Source organism: Coffea arabica, chromosome 6c (genome assembly GCF_036785885.1).
Source record: "Coffea arabica cultivar ET-39 chromosome 6c, Coffea Arabica ET-39 HiFi, whole genome shotgun sequence".
Taxonomy (NCBI): domain Eukaryota; kingdom Viridiplantae; phylum Streptophyta; class Magnoliopsida; order Gentianales; family Rubiaceae; genus Coffea; species Coffea arabica.
The window spans coordinates 28,962,127-28,978,912 of NC_092320.1; the positions used below are offsets into that span (position 1 = coordinate 28,962,127).

Below are 16,786 nucleotides of genomic sequence, written 5' to 3' on the forward strand. Positions count from 1 at the left end.
ATTCTTCAAGTATGAACATGGCACGTGGTAATAGTGAATTCTTACATTGTGATGAAAAAAAAAAATGATTCTACAACGAGGGCGTATTGTGAATGGTTTTCTGGAATTGGGGTCTTCGCATTCTCAGAATGCGAGCTCAGTGAGAGCTCAACATCAAAATGCGAGTTCAGTGTCGCACTAACGTTGAAACCCGCAAGCGGGATTCTGTGTTTTTTCTATTTCAAGGTTAGCTCGCATGCGGGTTAATGTTATATTTGAGCGCGAGAAGAAAAAATTGGTAATTAGGCTCTTTGGGCATTATAAGTAAATATTTAAATTAATGGCAGTTTTATTACACCAATATTATTGTATTATCATTATTATGATTATTGTATTATTTCTTATGCAAATATAACATTTAATTATTTAAATTTGATTTTATTTTTACAATTTATAAAATTTTTATCACTTATATAATATTTTTAAAACCCTAATACATCTAAATTTGATTTTATTTTTCAAATTTATAAGATTTTTATTTAAAAAAATGGGATACGGATAAGATATCCGGTTGGTTCGATTTGCATAGGTGCATATGAGAATATCCGAATACTCTTTAAACCCGCATGCGGGTTTAAGGAGATTATGGCAACTCTCTGACACACTAAATAAAAAAGATAAGAGCTCGCATTTGCTTCCTAGAAATAATTCCCTAGCTCTTAAAAAAGGAAAAAAAAAAAATTGAGAAGAGCTCGCATTCGTGGAATGCGAGCTCAATAACCAGAGCTCGCATTCCACGAATGCGAGCTCTTGTAAGCTCGCATTTGTGAAATGCGAGCTCAATGGAATGCGAGCTCTTGTAAGCTCGCATTTGTGAAATGCGAGCTCATTGAGCTCGCATTTCACAAATGCGAAGACCCCCCTGACGGAAATTAAACCTAAAATCACCCTTTTTGTAGAATTTTTTTAAAATTCATCACAAAATTGGAAATTTCTCCAACACTCTTGTATGTTTGTCGGCAAGCATTAGATTCTTCATAAGACAAATGGTGTCGGGTTGGGCAGCCCTATATGTGTCCTTATATATGTTAAATTCATTTTTTACCCTTTAAACAATTTATCATTTTTTTAGTTGGTCAAATGAAAGCTTTTACTTCTACAACCGGTATCCAACCACTACATCTGAAATCGTGCCACTTCTTCTAAGTAGGATCCAACGGCTATATTGCACACAAGTCCATCTTATGGTTCAAATTAAATTTCTACCACAACAGACAAAAGAATTATTTCTGTGCTGAAGTGATATCCTGCAAACAGGCTTACTTCGGTCATGTGTATTCAGACTTTTCTCAAATTAAAATATATATCTTTGGCTGGTTTACCCATTGTACGAGTCTTCCCACGTTTTTATGAATCACTGATTCACATTCCCAATTCGTTTGTGTAACATTTTTCCTTTGAAGGATGCTTTGTATAACTCCACTTCTCACGCTTCCACCACTGCATCAAATCCGGCCACACAAATGAAGTTCTTACCAGAATATCACAGTTATTTAAAAAAAAAAAAAAAAAAACACAGAGAGAAGTCACATTTATGGGGCTGAGCTTGCCAGTCGATCGCCGACTGGTCACGCTGCCAGAGGACAGCAAGATGTAATGGGCGATATTTGCACTAACATTTTAAATCCATAGCACCGGAAAAGTGCTTCCGCGACATAAGCAAAATCAAAATCAAAACAAGCGTATCCTATACCATAGGCATTTTTCCTCACCATTTTCCATTATTTCCTGTCCTAAAAGAATGGAATTTTTTTCTTTCTAAATCTTTTTCAATTTTATTCTTCTTATTCATAAAATAGCAAAGGAAACCATACTGTTTCCTGCCCATTCAATAAATAAGTTCTCATTAACACACAAAAAACAGGTTTAGCTAATCAAAACTGCAAAGTTGGAACGGGGATCACGCCCTTTCCAGGATGCAAAAGTGGTGTATACAATATCCGCATTGAGCATCTACAATAAAATACAAAACTAAAGCCCCCCCCCCCCCCCCCCCCCCAAAAAAAACAAAAAAAAAAAATACAGAATGTCCTCACAAACTAGTGCCTTCTCCAGGCAAAAGAATGAAGAGGAAAATAAACTAACAAACTACACCAATTATATTATTAGAAACTAAAAGGTCCCAAGAAAAAGTAAAGAAAGGTAACATGATTTAAGATTTTAGGCCGGAAGCCTGGTCTCATTTTCACCAGCACCATTCAAGGATAACCAGAAAGGTAATATCATGGTGTCAAAACTGTCTTCATTCCCCAGTAACAAGAAAGAAATACTCCACCCGAGAGATCTTTTATCTTTCAAGCAATGAGCACATGGTGAGAGAAATGAAGAATACCTTGATAATGAACATGAAAAATATGCAGGTGAAGATACAGCTCTGATTAGCACAACAAATTAGTTGCTCACAATCATCCTTACGAACTCAATGATCTAATACATAACAGGCAGCTGATTTTTGTCCCAAGTAAACAGATGGACCTTAACCATTTCTGGATCTGGAAAACTCATAGGGATGAATAAGAGCCCCTGAGAGGATTGGACAATGCAGCAAAAATCAACTACTGCACAAAACTACACAATGAAATTAAAATAGGATCACTGAGACAAGAAGTAACTATGTTGATCCCGATCATGTAATGGAGAGGTTCAGTAACTTCCACTAAAACATTTACTCCTTCAGAACACAACTATAGTTCGAAATGATATTCTTTACCCTATTTCTCTTATTCCTTTCAGGTGGCAGAAAGTGGAAGGATAAATAAGAAAGGTCATGCCTACTGGGTCCACTAGCACAGAACGCTCATCTTTGAATTTTTATTTTTATTATTTATTTACTCCTTCAAAGATTCAAAATTTGTCAGGGTTGGGGGCAGTGCAAATAAAAATCTCTGTTTATCACCTGCATAACCAAATAGCCCAAAAACATTCTTGATTAATTACCTGTAAATTATGCATTTTGTTGAACTTGCCGATATAATTGCAACATCCAATCAGCATAGCTATTTGTACCCCCAACCTGGTCCTCAACTAGATTAGCAAGCAGGTAGAAGCCTTCTCTTGGTTGTTCACCTTGCCATACAAGGTGACAGAGTTGATAATATGACGGGTCACATTCCCTGTACTTCTTAATTATCCTCATCAACCTTCTTGATATTTCATTGTCTCGCTCCATAAGGCAAACCTGGTTTTCACAAAGCAAGCGCAGCAAATTCAGTGGGGATAAGAAGCATGAAAAAGACGCACTGAGAACACTTTGTAGCGCTTAAACTTTGAAAGTTAAATTGCATCAGGCTGCACTTTGTTGGTGGATGTGGGCCTGAGATCCCAGTTTCCTACAGGCCACAACTATGTCAGAAGTAAATATTTGCTCGGACAACTATTCAACTTAGCACATCTTTTTGAAAGCTCTTAATTTATCTTTTATCTTTTGGCTATTTGAAACACATAATTTGCTTCATGTCCATGCAAATTTTGGCTTAAGAATGAATTGTCATTAATGTGAACAGTACATAGAAAACATGTAACATCTGCACAGTTAAATATCCATAGTACTGATGGAAAACCTATTCCTTAGACATGATAAACTTAGAAAAATATTCTTCTAATTAAACAAATAAAGATTATTGCAACTTCTTAATAACAAATGTTTCATAGCTTAGAAACACAATCTTCTAATTAAACAAATAAAGATTATTGTAATTTCTAAACACCATATTGGCATCACCATACCCAAAAATCAAGGTGTAAAAGTATTTTGAAAATAACGCAAAATAAAAGAAAGGAAATGTGCTCTTAAATTTAGGACATGAAAGAAAAGAAAATCAAGCTAAAATAAGTCACAAATGAACAGCTAAAAAAGAAATGATAAGAAACAATACATACCTTTGAATAGTCGGTGGCATAATCTTCACCAAGTACACTCCTAGCTATATCTGGTGATAGCATTCTACCAAACCATAAAACAAATCGAAAACCATCATCATATATATAAATTCCACTTGAGCCTAGGCTCTCTGCAGAAAGTGGAAGTCTCTTCCAAACATTCTCTGATTCATCAGTAAAAGATGCCTGAAAATCGGTTACAAAGATATGATACAAGGACGAAAACAATAGAACACAGTAACAGCAGGAGTTCACACTAAAATAGCACTGCTTACCTTCAAGAGGTACTCATCTAGCCGAATCAGATTTGGATACAAAAGTTTCAACAATTTTTTAACTGGCAAAGCCATCACCGTATATCCAGCAGCACAGCGTTCATCAAGCTGAACGTCAGGATATCCACCACGAAGAGGTGTTGATTTACACAATGCTAAACCATATAGAGCCAATAACTTCAAAGATTCGGGGTATATCATCCTGCCTCCCAAGCGGTGCTGGACAGCATGAAGGTTTCTATACTCTCTAAGGGCCTTGACAATCCTAAATTGAACAGAAGTTCGAGCTTCGTCCAATTTGTAGGACAGTGATTTCTCAATTGCTGCAAAATAAGTTTTCTAGGATGACCATCAAGAATAGACCTAAAGAGCAGGAGAAATCAAGAGGGAAGAGAAACAGTTACCAAGTCTTGAAAGCAAAGATACTATGGCACCAATATCAGCCTGGCGATACAATTCTCCTAGATCAGCAACAACTGGAGCTGCAGCATTGTGTACCCTAATACGCCTTTCTCCAGAAGATGATGTGTACCTTAAAATGGTTAAGAAATACAAGACTGCCTTCAACAGTCATCAAACGAAGCTGCCAAAGGTCACAACAAAATAAACACAATGAACTTCCACCATGACCTAGAAACCATGGAACATGCAAATTGATCATATGATAGAATGCACAGAGATCCTTGACAAAATCAAGATATAGACCTCTTTACAACAGTTAATACAGCAAAGACTGATTAATAGAGGGTTTCTTTACAATGATGGGATTTCAGTTCTAAAATATGTATCTATATGTGTCTGGGTCAGCGTTTGTGTGTCTATATACATACATATGTATATAAACATATACAGATATTTTATATAAATATATATACACACACACACACACTTTTTTGCTATCCATCAAACAATTCCAAAATCAAATGTGACTGAGCTCATATACACAAGCCTGTAGAAGCACAGCAAAACACATTTTCCAGTACAAAGGATACAATAAAGCAACTTGGAAATACACCCTATCCGTTGTCAGCAGTGTTTCTTCAAGGCATAACTGCATTGCATATGCCTTATCACAGTCAACAGCAGGAAGTGCCATAAGATCAGTAGATCGCAACATAAAGTTCCCATGGTAAGAAGTAAAACGCACACCTATAAACAAAAGCGAGATTAATTGCCAGTACCAATGAAGCAACCCATGCAAGAGTAGCCAGAAAAGTGAAACAGAAGTAGGAGAATTGTGATTAGATCACTTATCAAATAATGAAGACAACTGACCTCTCCCACATCGTATACGCATAACAGCTTCCCATGCAGTCTCTCTTGTAAGATCTCTACCTAACTCGTGTCTTAGTTTATCTTTGTGAACAGAAGCAACAAAATTTGGATAGTAGTATACCTGCCCACCAGTATATTTTGCCAGAGTTCCTACAGCAAATTAGAGGAAAACAGATTAAAATCTTATTAACAGTAATCATGACGCTGATCTAACCTGTAGCAAACGTTTGTAGTCCAAGATGCTAGAGAAATTATGGAATTAAATTTACTTATAAGTTCAGCAAAGAGAAAGTAGCAAAGCCGTCAATGTGCCATTTTATGCCCAGAAATGCAATTGATGAAGGGTAAGGATCTGTGCACTCCACTTTTTGCTTCATCCAGTCCCCTTGTTTTTTTTATCATGTAAAAACATTAAAACATGCATGAGGTCTAAAACCAACAGTTCTCATACCAACTACAAATACGGATTTTTTTGGGTCTTTTCACATAATAAAAAACAGAAAGGTGAATGTATGCAGCTGTTCATGGAGTGTATAGACCATTAGCCTTAATAAAGCATTGTCAAGTGATATAATCAACTAAGAGATCTCTTACTACATGTGTCCAGTAAAACTTAGATTAAGAGCATACCTAAGGTGGCTATGTCAGTATACTTATCGCTGAATGCATATATATTAACTGCTATCTGGAATTTGGAGAAATCAGCAGCCATCTGTTTATAAAATGGATCTTCTGGAACTCTTAATGTATGCTCTTTCTCGGTCCCATATACACGCGCATCATCTCCACGAAGCCTCAGGCGGCCAGCACCTAGCGATGGCAATGTGTTTTGAAAAATCAACAATTTGCCGCCAAGTTGGCTCTGGCAGTGAAAAAAAAAAATTGTTTTATAACAAACTGCATTTTTTACAAACATTTAAAAATATGAACCAACAATATCCAAAATGAACCACAGAAGGCCAATATTGGAGTTCAGTAAATGCCATAGACCAAAATTTCATTACCAAATAGTGATTGAATAATAACAGCACATCATTGTAAAAAATAAGGGAAAAAGAGGAAAGGTATTTCACACCATAACCATGAAAGCCGCTTTGAGAGCTGGACCAAAAGCAGACTCCACATTCATGTTCTCCTGAAACATGGAGGGCAAGCTGTCGAGAAATGCATCAACAACGGTTCTTGACTCAGACAAGTTAACAAGAAGATCATCTGGCAAGGGTACAAATATGTCATCCAGATCCGAGACCACCATCATCTGAGGCTGAGTCAAAGAAGACTGGCCAAGAAAAGGTTTAGAATTAAATCAGCAGATTTGAACATTAGAAGGACACATAAACGTATGACATGGAACAATGTACCAAAAAATTTCACTTGCCTTTATATTATAAAAATGTACTGTGCTATCATAAGTTATGAAGCCAATCTGTGTCCTGGGAAACCCAGGCAAGGTGTCCAAACAGGACTTGATAGTTTGTGCTACAACCTGCAAAATGACTTTGGATGATCGCACACCAATTCCAGCAAAAAAATACAATGCTTAAAGACAAATGCATCAATGGAGGGAAAAAGCTGAAGGAATAACTGATATGCAGAAAAGGTAACAATAGGCACAAAAAATTCAGAAACTAAAATAGCCACGAACATAATAGGACGCAACAAACAATAATATAATCTTGACATTTGGAACTAAAAATTTATACCTCCAGCATTCCACTTCTCACAGCACAAACTGAAACATCAATGAGAAAAAAGTACAGTGGTGGCATTGGTGGCCGGACCATATATTCAGCTGGAGCAATAAATTCAACACTACCCTTAGTAAGCTCAGGCCGTTGATCCAAGTCAATTCTCCTGCCACTGGCATCCAAGTGGGCATAATATTCACCAGGAACTAACAATGAAAAGTTGAAATAGATCAGCCCATTAGTCACAAGACTGAGACAGATATATATTAATGATGCATTATTGTACACCAAGGAGGATCTGCATATGGTGAAATGAAAAGACCAGGAGGCAAAGATCAAACATAATAGAGAATGTTCCATCCACTCGTACAAACAAGAGAAGGAAACACATCAAGCATATACTAACAAATTAAACAGCCATGTAGGGAGAGTTTAAAGCAGAATTTTTTATCACCTCTGTTTTTAAAACAGAGATCTAAAGAAGTCAATCAGCACCTTGAATGACCAATTGAAGCAACGAGCTAATTACGCACTAGATACAAAAGATTATAGGATGGAAATCTCCATAAAAGCTGTAGGTTACATTAAGAATATAACTACATACAGGCCATGGAAATCTCAGTAGGTGACAGTTAGCATATGAAGGATGACAAAAATAAAACTATGTATAATTAATGAGATTCAATGTCACATCCGTACCCAACCCTGCGAAACCTTCCCCAACCCAAAATGGAAGAGTAAACAAAGAAAGCAGAAATAATCCTTTGAAGACAGAAATGGTGTATATTCTTGTGACCACAAGCAGAAAAGTTTACCATCATTAAGCAATGAACATAAGTTGCACCTCCACTTTCTTCCATGGTCAGTAAATGTGACATATGGATTAACATACGTACGACACCTTCTACAACGAATGATGCCAGTTGTCAAAAAATTAACTATAGGAACTTCCTCCTGCAAGAAAAGTAAGTACTTAGTGCAACTTAGTTTTAAAGATCAGCAAACTATATATTTTCCAAACAGCAATCCCCATGAGTGCAAAGATACTTACGCTTTCTGGAGCTTCTGCAAGAGGGCAAACAACTGCTCCCAGAGGCAAATGCCACCTTGAAGCCAAGGACTGAGAATTTGGCATCGCACATGTACTCAGTCGCAGATATCTAGAACTACAGTTCCCAGGATACATCTCAGCAAAAGATTTTGGCTCCACATCCCCATCCAGTGGCCTTGGTAATGCTTTAGAATCAATTCCTCCATCCAGTGATCCAGGAACGGACCCAAGAGAGAGGGAACTGAAGTCCTCCACCAGGCCTTGTGCAGTGCCTAGATGTGGCAGAGAGGCTGGATGTTGCATGCGGTCCTGTGAATACATCCCTAATGGAGCTGAAATTGATGGAGACTGCACATAACTTCCTTGTTGACCAATATAAGGCCTTGATACTGCTGGCGGAGGTGCAACAGAACCACCCTGCTGAGGTGGAAAGGCAACAGAGTTCACAGGTGGAGTTTGTGGAACTGCATTATACTGCTGACTGGGGTACCCAGGAAAAACTGACTGCAAGGTACCTCTGGCAGCAGGAAACGGTGCCCTCATAGGTGGTGATGATGGCTGTAAGTTTGTGCTCACAGCAGCAAAAGGTGAATCCATAGATGATTGAGGAACATTCATGCCTCGTTGAACAGTATTCATGCTTTTAGGCGGAGATCCCAAAGGGATTGTGGGAGGTTGTGGCTGCATTTGAAAGGAAACTGGAGTAGATGAGAAAGGGCCAGCGGAAGGTCTTCCTGATGGAGCAACTACTGGCCGCTCCCCAGTTGAAGTCCAAAGAGGAGGTACTTGCGCAGGTGAGGAAAACTGTGGGCTTGGGAGATGCTGAGAAGGTCTGGTCTGTGATGGGCCATAGGATGGTGCAGGAGGTGGTCCTGATGGATCACTCAATCTGCCCTGGTGCACAGACCTAAAACCAGAGGCCTCTGGTCCAGCCAGTGGCCCGGAAGAGAAGGAAGGTGGGATCTGGGAAGAGGGAAGAGGATTATAAGGGCGAAAAGAAGAGGCTACTGCTCCAGCTACTTGGCTAGATGGTGAAAAAGGTGAAGCATTTTGAGAAGCAGAAAATGGTGTGGTGGATGGTCTCTGAGAAAAATTTGCGCGGTTAGGATTTTCAGTTCCCATTTACTTTCAATCTAGCTTTGATATCCTGCTGCAATGCCTATGCTTTGACAAATTTACCTTCCATGAAATGCAATACAGATGTGTGACTTGCGATAAATTATATATTACTTGCAAATAGCATTCAAATGATTCTGAACACACCATGAGAAAGTGTAACAAATAGTGTATACCCAAAAAGTTTCTACTAATAGCTGAAGGTGGAAAGGAATAGGAGTGATCTCTGCTCAAATCTCAGTCAAAGTAAGAGTCTTTCAACATATTTTGACTAAATTTTTTCTTGTGAATCACTTCTTAACCATTTTAGAATACTAAGGCTTCTTATCTAACCATCCACCATGAACAAACAGAAGTATATACTATCAGCTACTAGTTTACGACAGTTATTTCCAATCAGAGGAAAGCTCTAGATTTTACTAACTTATTATCCTTTAGCTAGCAGCATTGCCACAAAACTCTGCAACACTTTATAGATAGAAAACATTAGCTTGAAAACCTATCAGGTGAAACACACTGGTTACGAGAGAGCCCTCTCTCTCTCTCTCTCTCTCTCTCTGTATACATACACACACCTGTTCAGTTGCATCCAAATTCAACTTAAAATTTATATATAACAAAAATGCAACAGCACACCTTACATCCTGTAAACAAAGAATAAAACATGCACCTGCTGAATCTCACTTTACAATCTTAAGATCATTTTTGCATTACAACCTATAATATTATGCATGTAAATAAGACAGCTTTTCTGGGTACCCAAAACCTATACTCATCTTTTAGCAAGATAATAGTAAATTCAGCGATACCAAATGCAAATTCACAATCCAATTGAAGAAAAATAAAGACTTCCTTTAATTCTATTTCATATTCTTGAATTTCCACAGTGATATGAACCATAATCACTTTCTTCTAATTTCAATTCTATTCCATATTCTTGTTTTGAAAAGATAGGATCATGTTAAGAATCCACTCTTCATTGTAGTATGCACAAGAACTATATACATTCTTGAATTCCTCAGACAACACTATTTTGACCAGCAATGAAATTAGGGAACTGTATCTTTTCATATAATGGAACAAATTGAAGACAATAATTGTAAACAAAGTTTATGAAGTAATGTTCAAATTTTAACACCTCTATCCTCTAGCAATGGTCAACTGGCATTTCCAAGTTTATCCAATTTTCTTATTTCTTGTATATCCTTTTTTTTGGGGGAATTAGATAAACAAGAAAATTTCCATGTGACCAAGAACTAAAAAAATGGTAAGGAAATGTGTTTGATTCTAAACAAATGCAACTATGGGACTGAGAACATAGAAAAAAAATTACACCTGTTGACATTTACAATCTCATTTTTTGCATTTTAAGCTACACATGCTATTCACAAAAAGAAAAAAGATTTTCTCTTGTTCCTACAGATCCTTTTTTTTTTGGCAAGATACTTGTCAATTAAAGATTTCAAACGTCAGATACCAAACTCAAATTGAAAAATTTATAAAGAAAGGTTTGGCATTTTTAAGCTTTGGTAAAACCACTGGATTGGGGAAATGCAAATCCTGTTGCCATCCCTTGCATATTTTCAGCTTAGCACATTTATATTCCACACAACAATCAGTTTCTTTGATTTCACACAATGCAGCAAATATCAATGAGTTGACTCCATTCATCTTATGATTCATGAGATTCCTCAACTTAGTTCACCTCCACTACAATTTGAAACTCAGACAAAATGTCAAGGTAAAAACAAAAAAGAGGGGGCAATTCTGGAGCAAATTTTGAAGGGTTAAAGCAGGAAAGAATTTTAGTTTTATAAACGTTTGAGCAGTTGTCACTATTTCAGAAAAACCAAAGATGTGAAATTTCTCATCTTGTTGAAGCCAGAGTCTTAAATTTGATTGTGAACGCTCTCAATTCTTCAGAAGCCTCTTCTCTCTACCTCCAAAAGTTTATTTCTACGAATGAGGTAAGGAGCACAATTTTCATCCAACTCTTAGGCAAGCACAATAGTGAGCAGGAACATCCATGGGAAATCTCTATTGAATGTGTTAAGCAATTCATGCTATACTACCTTCAAGCGATTTCAATGCCAAAAACTAGTGTCATAGACCCAAAAAGAAAATTTGCAAGATTCGCGGTCTCATAGTTGTAGATTCCAGCACAGATTGTCATTGTCCTATTTCACCATGTTTGACTAAATTGAAGTAAAAGTGTCCTAAATTGTCCTAAATTGAAGCCAGAGTCTTAAATTTGATTGTGAATGCTCTCAATTCTTCAGAAGCCTCTTCTCTCTACCTCCAAAAGTTTATTTCTACAAATGAGGTAAGGAGCTCAATTTTCATCCAACTCTTAGGCAAGCACAATAGTGAGCAGGAACATCCATGGGAAATCTCTATTGAATGTGTTAAGCAATTCATGCTATACTACCTTCAAGCGATTTCAATGCCAAAAACTAGTGTCATAGACCCAAAAAGAAAATTTGCAGGATTCGCGGTCTCATAGTTGTAGATTCCAGCACAGATTGTCATTGTCCTATTTCACCATGTTTGACTAAATTGAAGTAAAAGTTAAAAGATTGGACGATTAAAAGTGACTCAAAACTAAGAATGGCAACTTTAATCACCAGCAGAGTACCAGAATTTCATTTTTATCTCCCCGTTCCCCAGATGTATAATCGAATTTCTAATCTTAACAAGCTCTCTTTTTCCAAGATCAAGCCTAAGTTAAATGCAGATGAAGTTGAACTCAAATGATACAGATTAAGCAGGGAGCACACCACAATCCTATAACTAGAAAATCAGAGAAAATAATCTGAGAAGCAGGCATAATTAACTAATAATGGACGAACATCACCATTAATTAATTAATTAATCATTCAAGAGTTCTGGAAAATCAAACTTCTAACAATTTACATCTGATCGATCCATGGAAGAACTGATACTATCATCAACAAGCTACCATTCTAAGATGTTGCTTATCTAACAATTAGAAAACAAAATTGGCTGTAGAATTTCTGAATACCTCATTAAACTTCACCAAAATACCATAGGATTTTGCGGTACTTGCAGAAACGGTTTTTTTTTGGCCTTTGTAAGGGTTTAAAGAGAGCAGCTAACCTGAAAGTAAAAACAAAGACAAACAAAACCGTGAGAATTGGCGGCGCCAATGAATTATCCCAAGTCCAAGCCACCAGAAAAACAAATATACTGAAAAAGAACAAAAAACAAAAGGGTTCAAAAAAAATGCCAGTCTCATGCAAATCAGCAATATAACAAGAGTGAGCCTAAGATCGATCTCCGCAAATTAAAAGCAGAAAAAAGCTAAACTGCGTGAATTTTCCTCTTCAAAATAATCAACTTTTCATATAAATATCAAATCTTGAAAAACAAATCCAACAGTGTCAGACTCCATTTATCGATGATAGAAAGATGGAATCGGAAATACAGTAGACTTAGTCGCAGAAAGGACCCAGATATGATAAGAATTACCTGATCGGAGATCTCGAAGGAAGACAATAATTGGAGTTTGGAAGAAGCCAACGGGGGATACGAACGGGAATGGACTAAAAGTGGAGGAGGGTCTGGGACACATGCGTTGTAATTTGTTAAAGTCCCGGGTGCTTGCAGAAAATTGGAGGATTTCACCGAAATCGATACGAGGGAAAATTGCCAGTTTGGACCCTGGCATTTAAAATCATGTGTAAAAATCGTTTGGACCCTCTCATTTTTAGAAGGCCAGTTTTTGAGTCCCTCACATTTAAAATCATTTAAAATAGTCCCTCATGTGTAAAAATTTTGCCAATTTGGTTCCAAAGCTCTTTACTCAATTTCCAGACATAAAAACGCATGCCTAGTTTTTTTCTGTCAAGAAGTCATTGACTTTTACTGACTCAACAAATCTTAACCCGAGAGCATACTCCAAAAGCTGGCATAAAAACACATGCCTAGTTCATGTACCCATAATTGTCAAAGCAAAATGAAACCCTCGATTTCCATTTGGGTTGTTGGGTAACCAACATGCTATTAAGAAATATGGTAGAAAGAAATAACAAATAAAGAATTTCAGTATATAGGTTTCATTGGAGCGTAAACTAATTGTATATCATTATTAATAAATATTAGAATTTGCAATATTTACTGAGCTAAGAGCATCTCCTCAAGTAAAATTTTTATAATCATTTGACTATAATAAGGACCCCAAATTGTATGAGTAATAGGTCTTACGTGTAAAAAATTCGGTGGTTGAAAATTAAGGGAAAAGGAAGGTTGTGTGTATATATGTGCGTATATGTCTTTTATTTTAAAGGAAATGAATTTTGTTCCCATTTTGGCTTTGAAATTATGGGCATGAGAAGTTTGCATGCGTTTTTTAGTCAAAAAATTGAGCAAAAATAAGTTTTCGGATCAAAAGTGCAAAACTTTTATATCTAAGACACTATTTTAGCTGATTTTATTTGTGAGGGACTAAAAAACATTTTTTCAAATATGTGAGGAGCCAATTTGGCAATTTTTCTTAGATATAAAATATAAGTAGTTATAGTACAAGGAATCAGAAAGACAATGGGACATTGAGAGCTCATTTGGGATTACGGTAACTTATTGAAAAGTATTTCATCAGTAGAGGTTATGATAAAAGTACTTATTGAGTGCTTTTAAGTATGGGTTTGTATAAAAATAAAACTTGATTTGCATGGTAACAAAGTACATGAGATTCAATGAAAACAATTTTCTCCACTCTAGGGTTTCTTCCTCCCTAGGATTTCCACCTTCTCGCACAAGACATTGCCTCGGGATGGCGGCCTCTTGGTAACCTAACCAAGTCTCTGGTAATGATAAATTGCCAATGAAAATGTTTGCTGAAGCCTTGAGTGGTTTGTGGAATTATGGATTCAATACTGTAGACCTTGGGGTTTTGGGAGCATATAGAGGAGAATCAGCGTTGGTAATTTTTGAAATGATCTAGCGAAGTTGGTAGAGCATTTCAAGAATGCGCTGGTGCAACAGTTCACCTTTAGTAGACCATCTATGGATGTGGTAAGAAAATTTTTTGTTTCCCTTAGCCTTAAAGGTGCTTACTCAGTAGGGTTGCTTGATGCGAATCATGTGATTATTCAACCTGCATTAAAAGAGGATTATACGAGAATCTTCGTAAGGAGAATGTGGTTTATTATTCAACTCAACGATGACAATTTCTAAATAGACACCAGATTTTAAGTCTAATCATGAATCATCCATAGCCCCTATTTGGGTGAATTTTCTTGGTTTGCCTTTGCCTCTTTTCAATATGAAATATCTCTATTAAAGCTTGGTTCGTTGTTGGGTCGACCTTTGCAAGTCAATTCTGCAACATCTTCATATAAATACATTTTTTGTAGCTCACGTGTTGATTAAGACTAATCTGGCTAAGGTGCCAGTTAATTGTATTTGGATAGGACAAGAGAACTTTGGGCAATTGCAAAAAATAGAGTATGAGAATTGGCCTACGTATTGTCTGTTTTGTTAAAGAATAGGTCACACTGAATCAGATTGCTTTAAAAAGGACCCGTTGTTGAAACCTGTGAAGCTCACTAAATCGTGTTTCTCGCCTGAAAGTGTAACAAACTTATGTTATTAAAGAAAATAAAGGGAATGATAAGGTCATTCTTGGAACTGAGGACAATTATGTCAAACCAGGTAGAGCAGTAATGTGACGACCCCACCGCACCCAGAGGCGTACCAAAGGGTTTGGCGGACCGCCTGCCTAACTCGCGTCAGGACTCACTCACTCACATTAATTTCAGAGATAACATTACTATTGGACCACTAAACATTCATTCTTAAGTACATCTTCAATCAGTATAAAACATAAATTTGTCCAATAAAAGAATCATGATACCAAAAGATACTATTCACATTTATACATCTCCAAAAGTACCATTTACAATATATACATCTTCAAAAGGGATATTCCAGTCCACTACATCACACAAAAGCGAAGGCTAAAACCACAAAGTGGATCTTACACAGAGTCCTAACTCTAACTGTGAGAAAACATCCTAGAAAGTCCAACTAGTATAATTTCAAAGGTAAATTCTAGGGTTATAATTCTCGTGAAGTGTGATCCCCGCGTACGACCCCTGTTAAGGAAATAACAAAGAAAAACGGGTAAGCTTAAAGCTTAGTAAGCAAGCAGGGGCAAAATGGTAAATTTTGCATCAAGTCAGATATTTATGCCACAAATGCATCACAATCAAAGCAAAAGTAACAAAACAATTCAAGGATACGGATTGGCTCCAAAGCCAAGTCATTCGCCACGCGTGATCACCTGTCGACCCTCCGTCGACCACAAGGAATGGTCCGTAGAACTCCGCTTTCTTCCTCTGACCACCTTACGCCCACTCTGGCCAGTATCCATACACACACAAATGGCTCGAGCTTCGAATCGTATTCGAATTATATTCATAAAATTGGTGATCTTAAGGATAGCTTGGACTAACTTCGACCAAACCCTAACCGGCTCGAATAGTCCGTCTAGCCTTTAGATCGGGCCCACTCATAGTTCCACATCACACACACACAAAAGGTCATCCCAAGCCACATGCTTCAGGGATTCAGTCCCAACACAGTTCATATATCATAATTTATATCTATTGCAAATACAAATTAGGGTTTAGGTCGAGTGAGATAAAGTACACGCTCGCCTAAGCACCCTTATATCACACACAATTCACATTGGTGACATATAACACATAAACGTACCAATTACTTACTTAGAGTACAAAAGTAGATAAAAACGGCACTTGGTCAAACTCAACTGTTAGTGGTCCCCACCGTCTCCGAGCACTTCGTTACCGTCTGTAACAGAAGGTTGAGTCATGATATTGCTCAAACAGGTATCCAAAGTGCATACGAATAAGGAAAACAGCAAATGCGACCCATACGCGCGCGGAAATGGAAAACGGAAACGCAAACTTGTCCGTTTTGACGTCAAGAACTGTTTTGAACACAATGTAGGTTACGATTGTCGGATCGAGGCGTATGAGATACCGTCGTGAAGCTAAGGAGAAAAGCTATAACTTTCATGAAGATACTTCAATCCAGTTCTGAACGGGATCAGGTCATAAGTATGAAACAACGTGCCAGGAGTTCGCACGTTTAGATGACAGACAGGGTCTAGTGGAAGAACCATAACTCACAACTCACAGACCGAAATCAAGAAATTCCAAAGGCATTGGAAAGATAAGACATAAGGCTAAAACTTTTATGTTTTGGCCAAGACTTGGATCAACTCAGAACCAAACGAAAAGTGGGTGTCAAAGTACCTGTCAGAACTGCCCAGTGTTCCAGGCAGTTCTGACACACGATCTTATTTTGGCTCTAACTGGAGCTACGAAGCTCGGATTTGGACGCACTTTATACCGTTTTGAATCTGAAACAGAGCTCCACAGTTCTTATGAAGACATCACCACCCAGTTTCATCATTA

General features: G+C 37.3%; 1 protein-coding gene across 4 annotated transcripts; it reads right to left on the reverse strand.

Moving 5' to 3' along the window:
* Nucleotides 1-1,866: 1,866 nt before the first annotated feature.
* Nucleotides 1,867-12,960, reverse strand: LOC113692166 (protein transport protein SEC24 A-like). 4 transcript variants are annotated; one of them, XM_072053385.1, is made up of 15 exons: nucleotides 12,813-12,960; nucleotides 12,346-12,440; nucleotides 8,208-9,386; nucleotides 7,972-8,110; nucleotides 7,172-7,362; nucleotides 6,847-6,954; nucleotides 6,544-6,747; nucleotides 6,099-6,330; nucleotides 5,469-5,618; nucleotides 5,186-5,342; nucleotides 4,598-4,725; nucleotides 4,194-4,516; nucleotides 3,919-4,104; nucleotides 2,977-3,217; nucleotides 1,867-2,330 (listed from the first exon to the last, which is right to left on the reverse strand). In XM_072053385.1, the coding sequence occupies exons 3-14, from the start codon at nucleotides 9,327-9,329 to the stop codon at nucleotides 2,984-2,986; spliced, it is 3,174 nt and encodes a 1,057-aa protein (XP_071909486.1). In that variant the 5' UTR covers nucleotides 9,330-9,386; nucleotides 12,346-12,440; nucleotides 12,813-12,960; the 3' UTR covers nucleotides 1,867-2,330; nucleotides 2,977-2,983. The 4 variants fall into 4 exon arrangements, with proteins under 4 accessions (XP_071909486.1, XP_027066334.1, XP_071909483.1 ...); XM_027210533.2 differs by having other exon boundaries at nucleotides 1,867-2,562; XM_072053382.1 differs by having other exon boundaries at nucleotides 1,867-2,562; nucleotides 12,346-12,530; nucleotides 12,813-12,944.
* Nucleotides 12,961-16,786: the final 3,826 nt, after the last annotated feature.

What these genes read in the sequence shown, in the direction of transcription:
- LOC113692166 (XM_072053385.1), bottom strand. Translation starts at nt 9,329, where the DNA reads ATGGGAACTGAAAATCCTAACCGCGCAAATTTTTCTCAGAGACCATCC. An exon ending in TTGCAGAAGCTCCAGAAAGC is followed by an intron (nt 8,111 to 8,207) that starts GTAAGTATCTTT and finishes CTTTTCTTGCAG; the next exon opens with GAGGAAGTTCCTATAGTTAA. An exon ending in ATCTTTGCTTTCAAGACTTG is followed by an intron (nt 4,517 to 4,597) that starts GTAACTGTTTCT and finishes CTTATTTTGCAG; the next exon opens with CAATTGAGAAATCACTGTCC.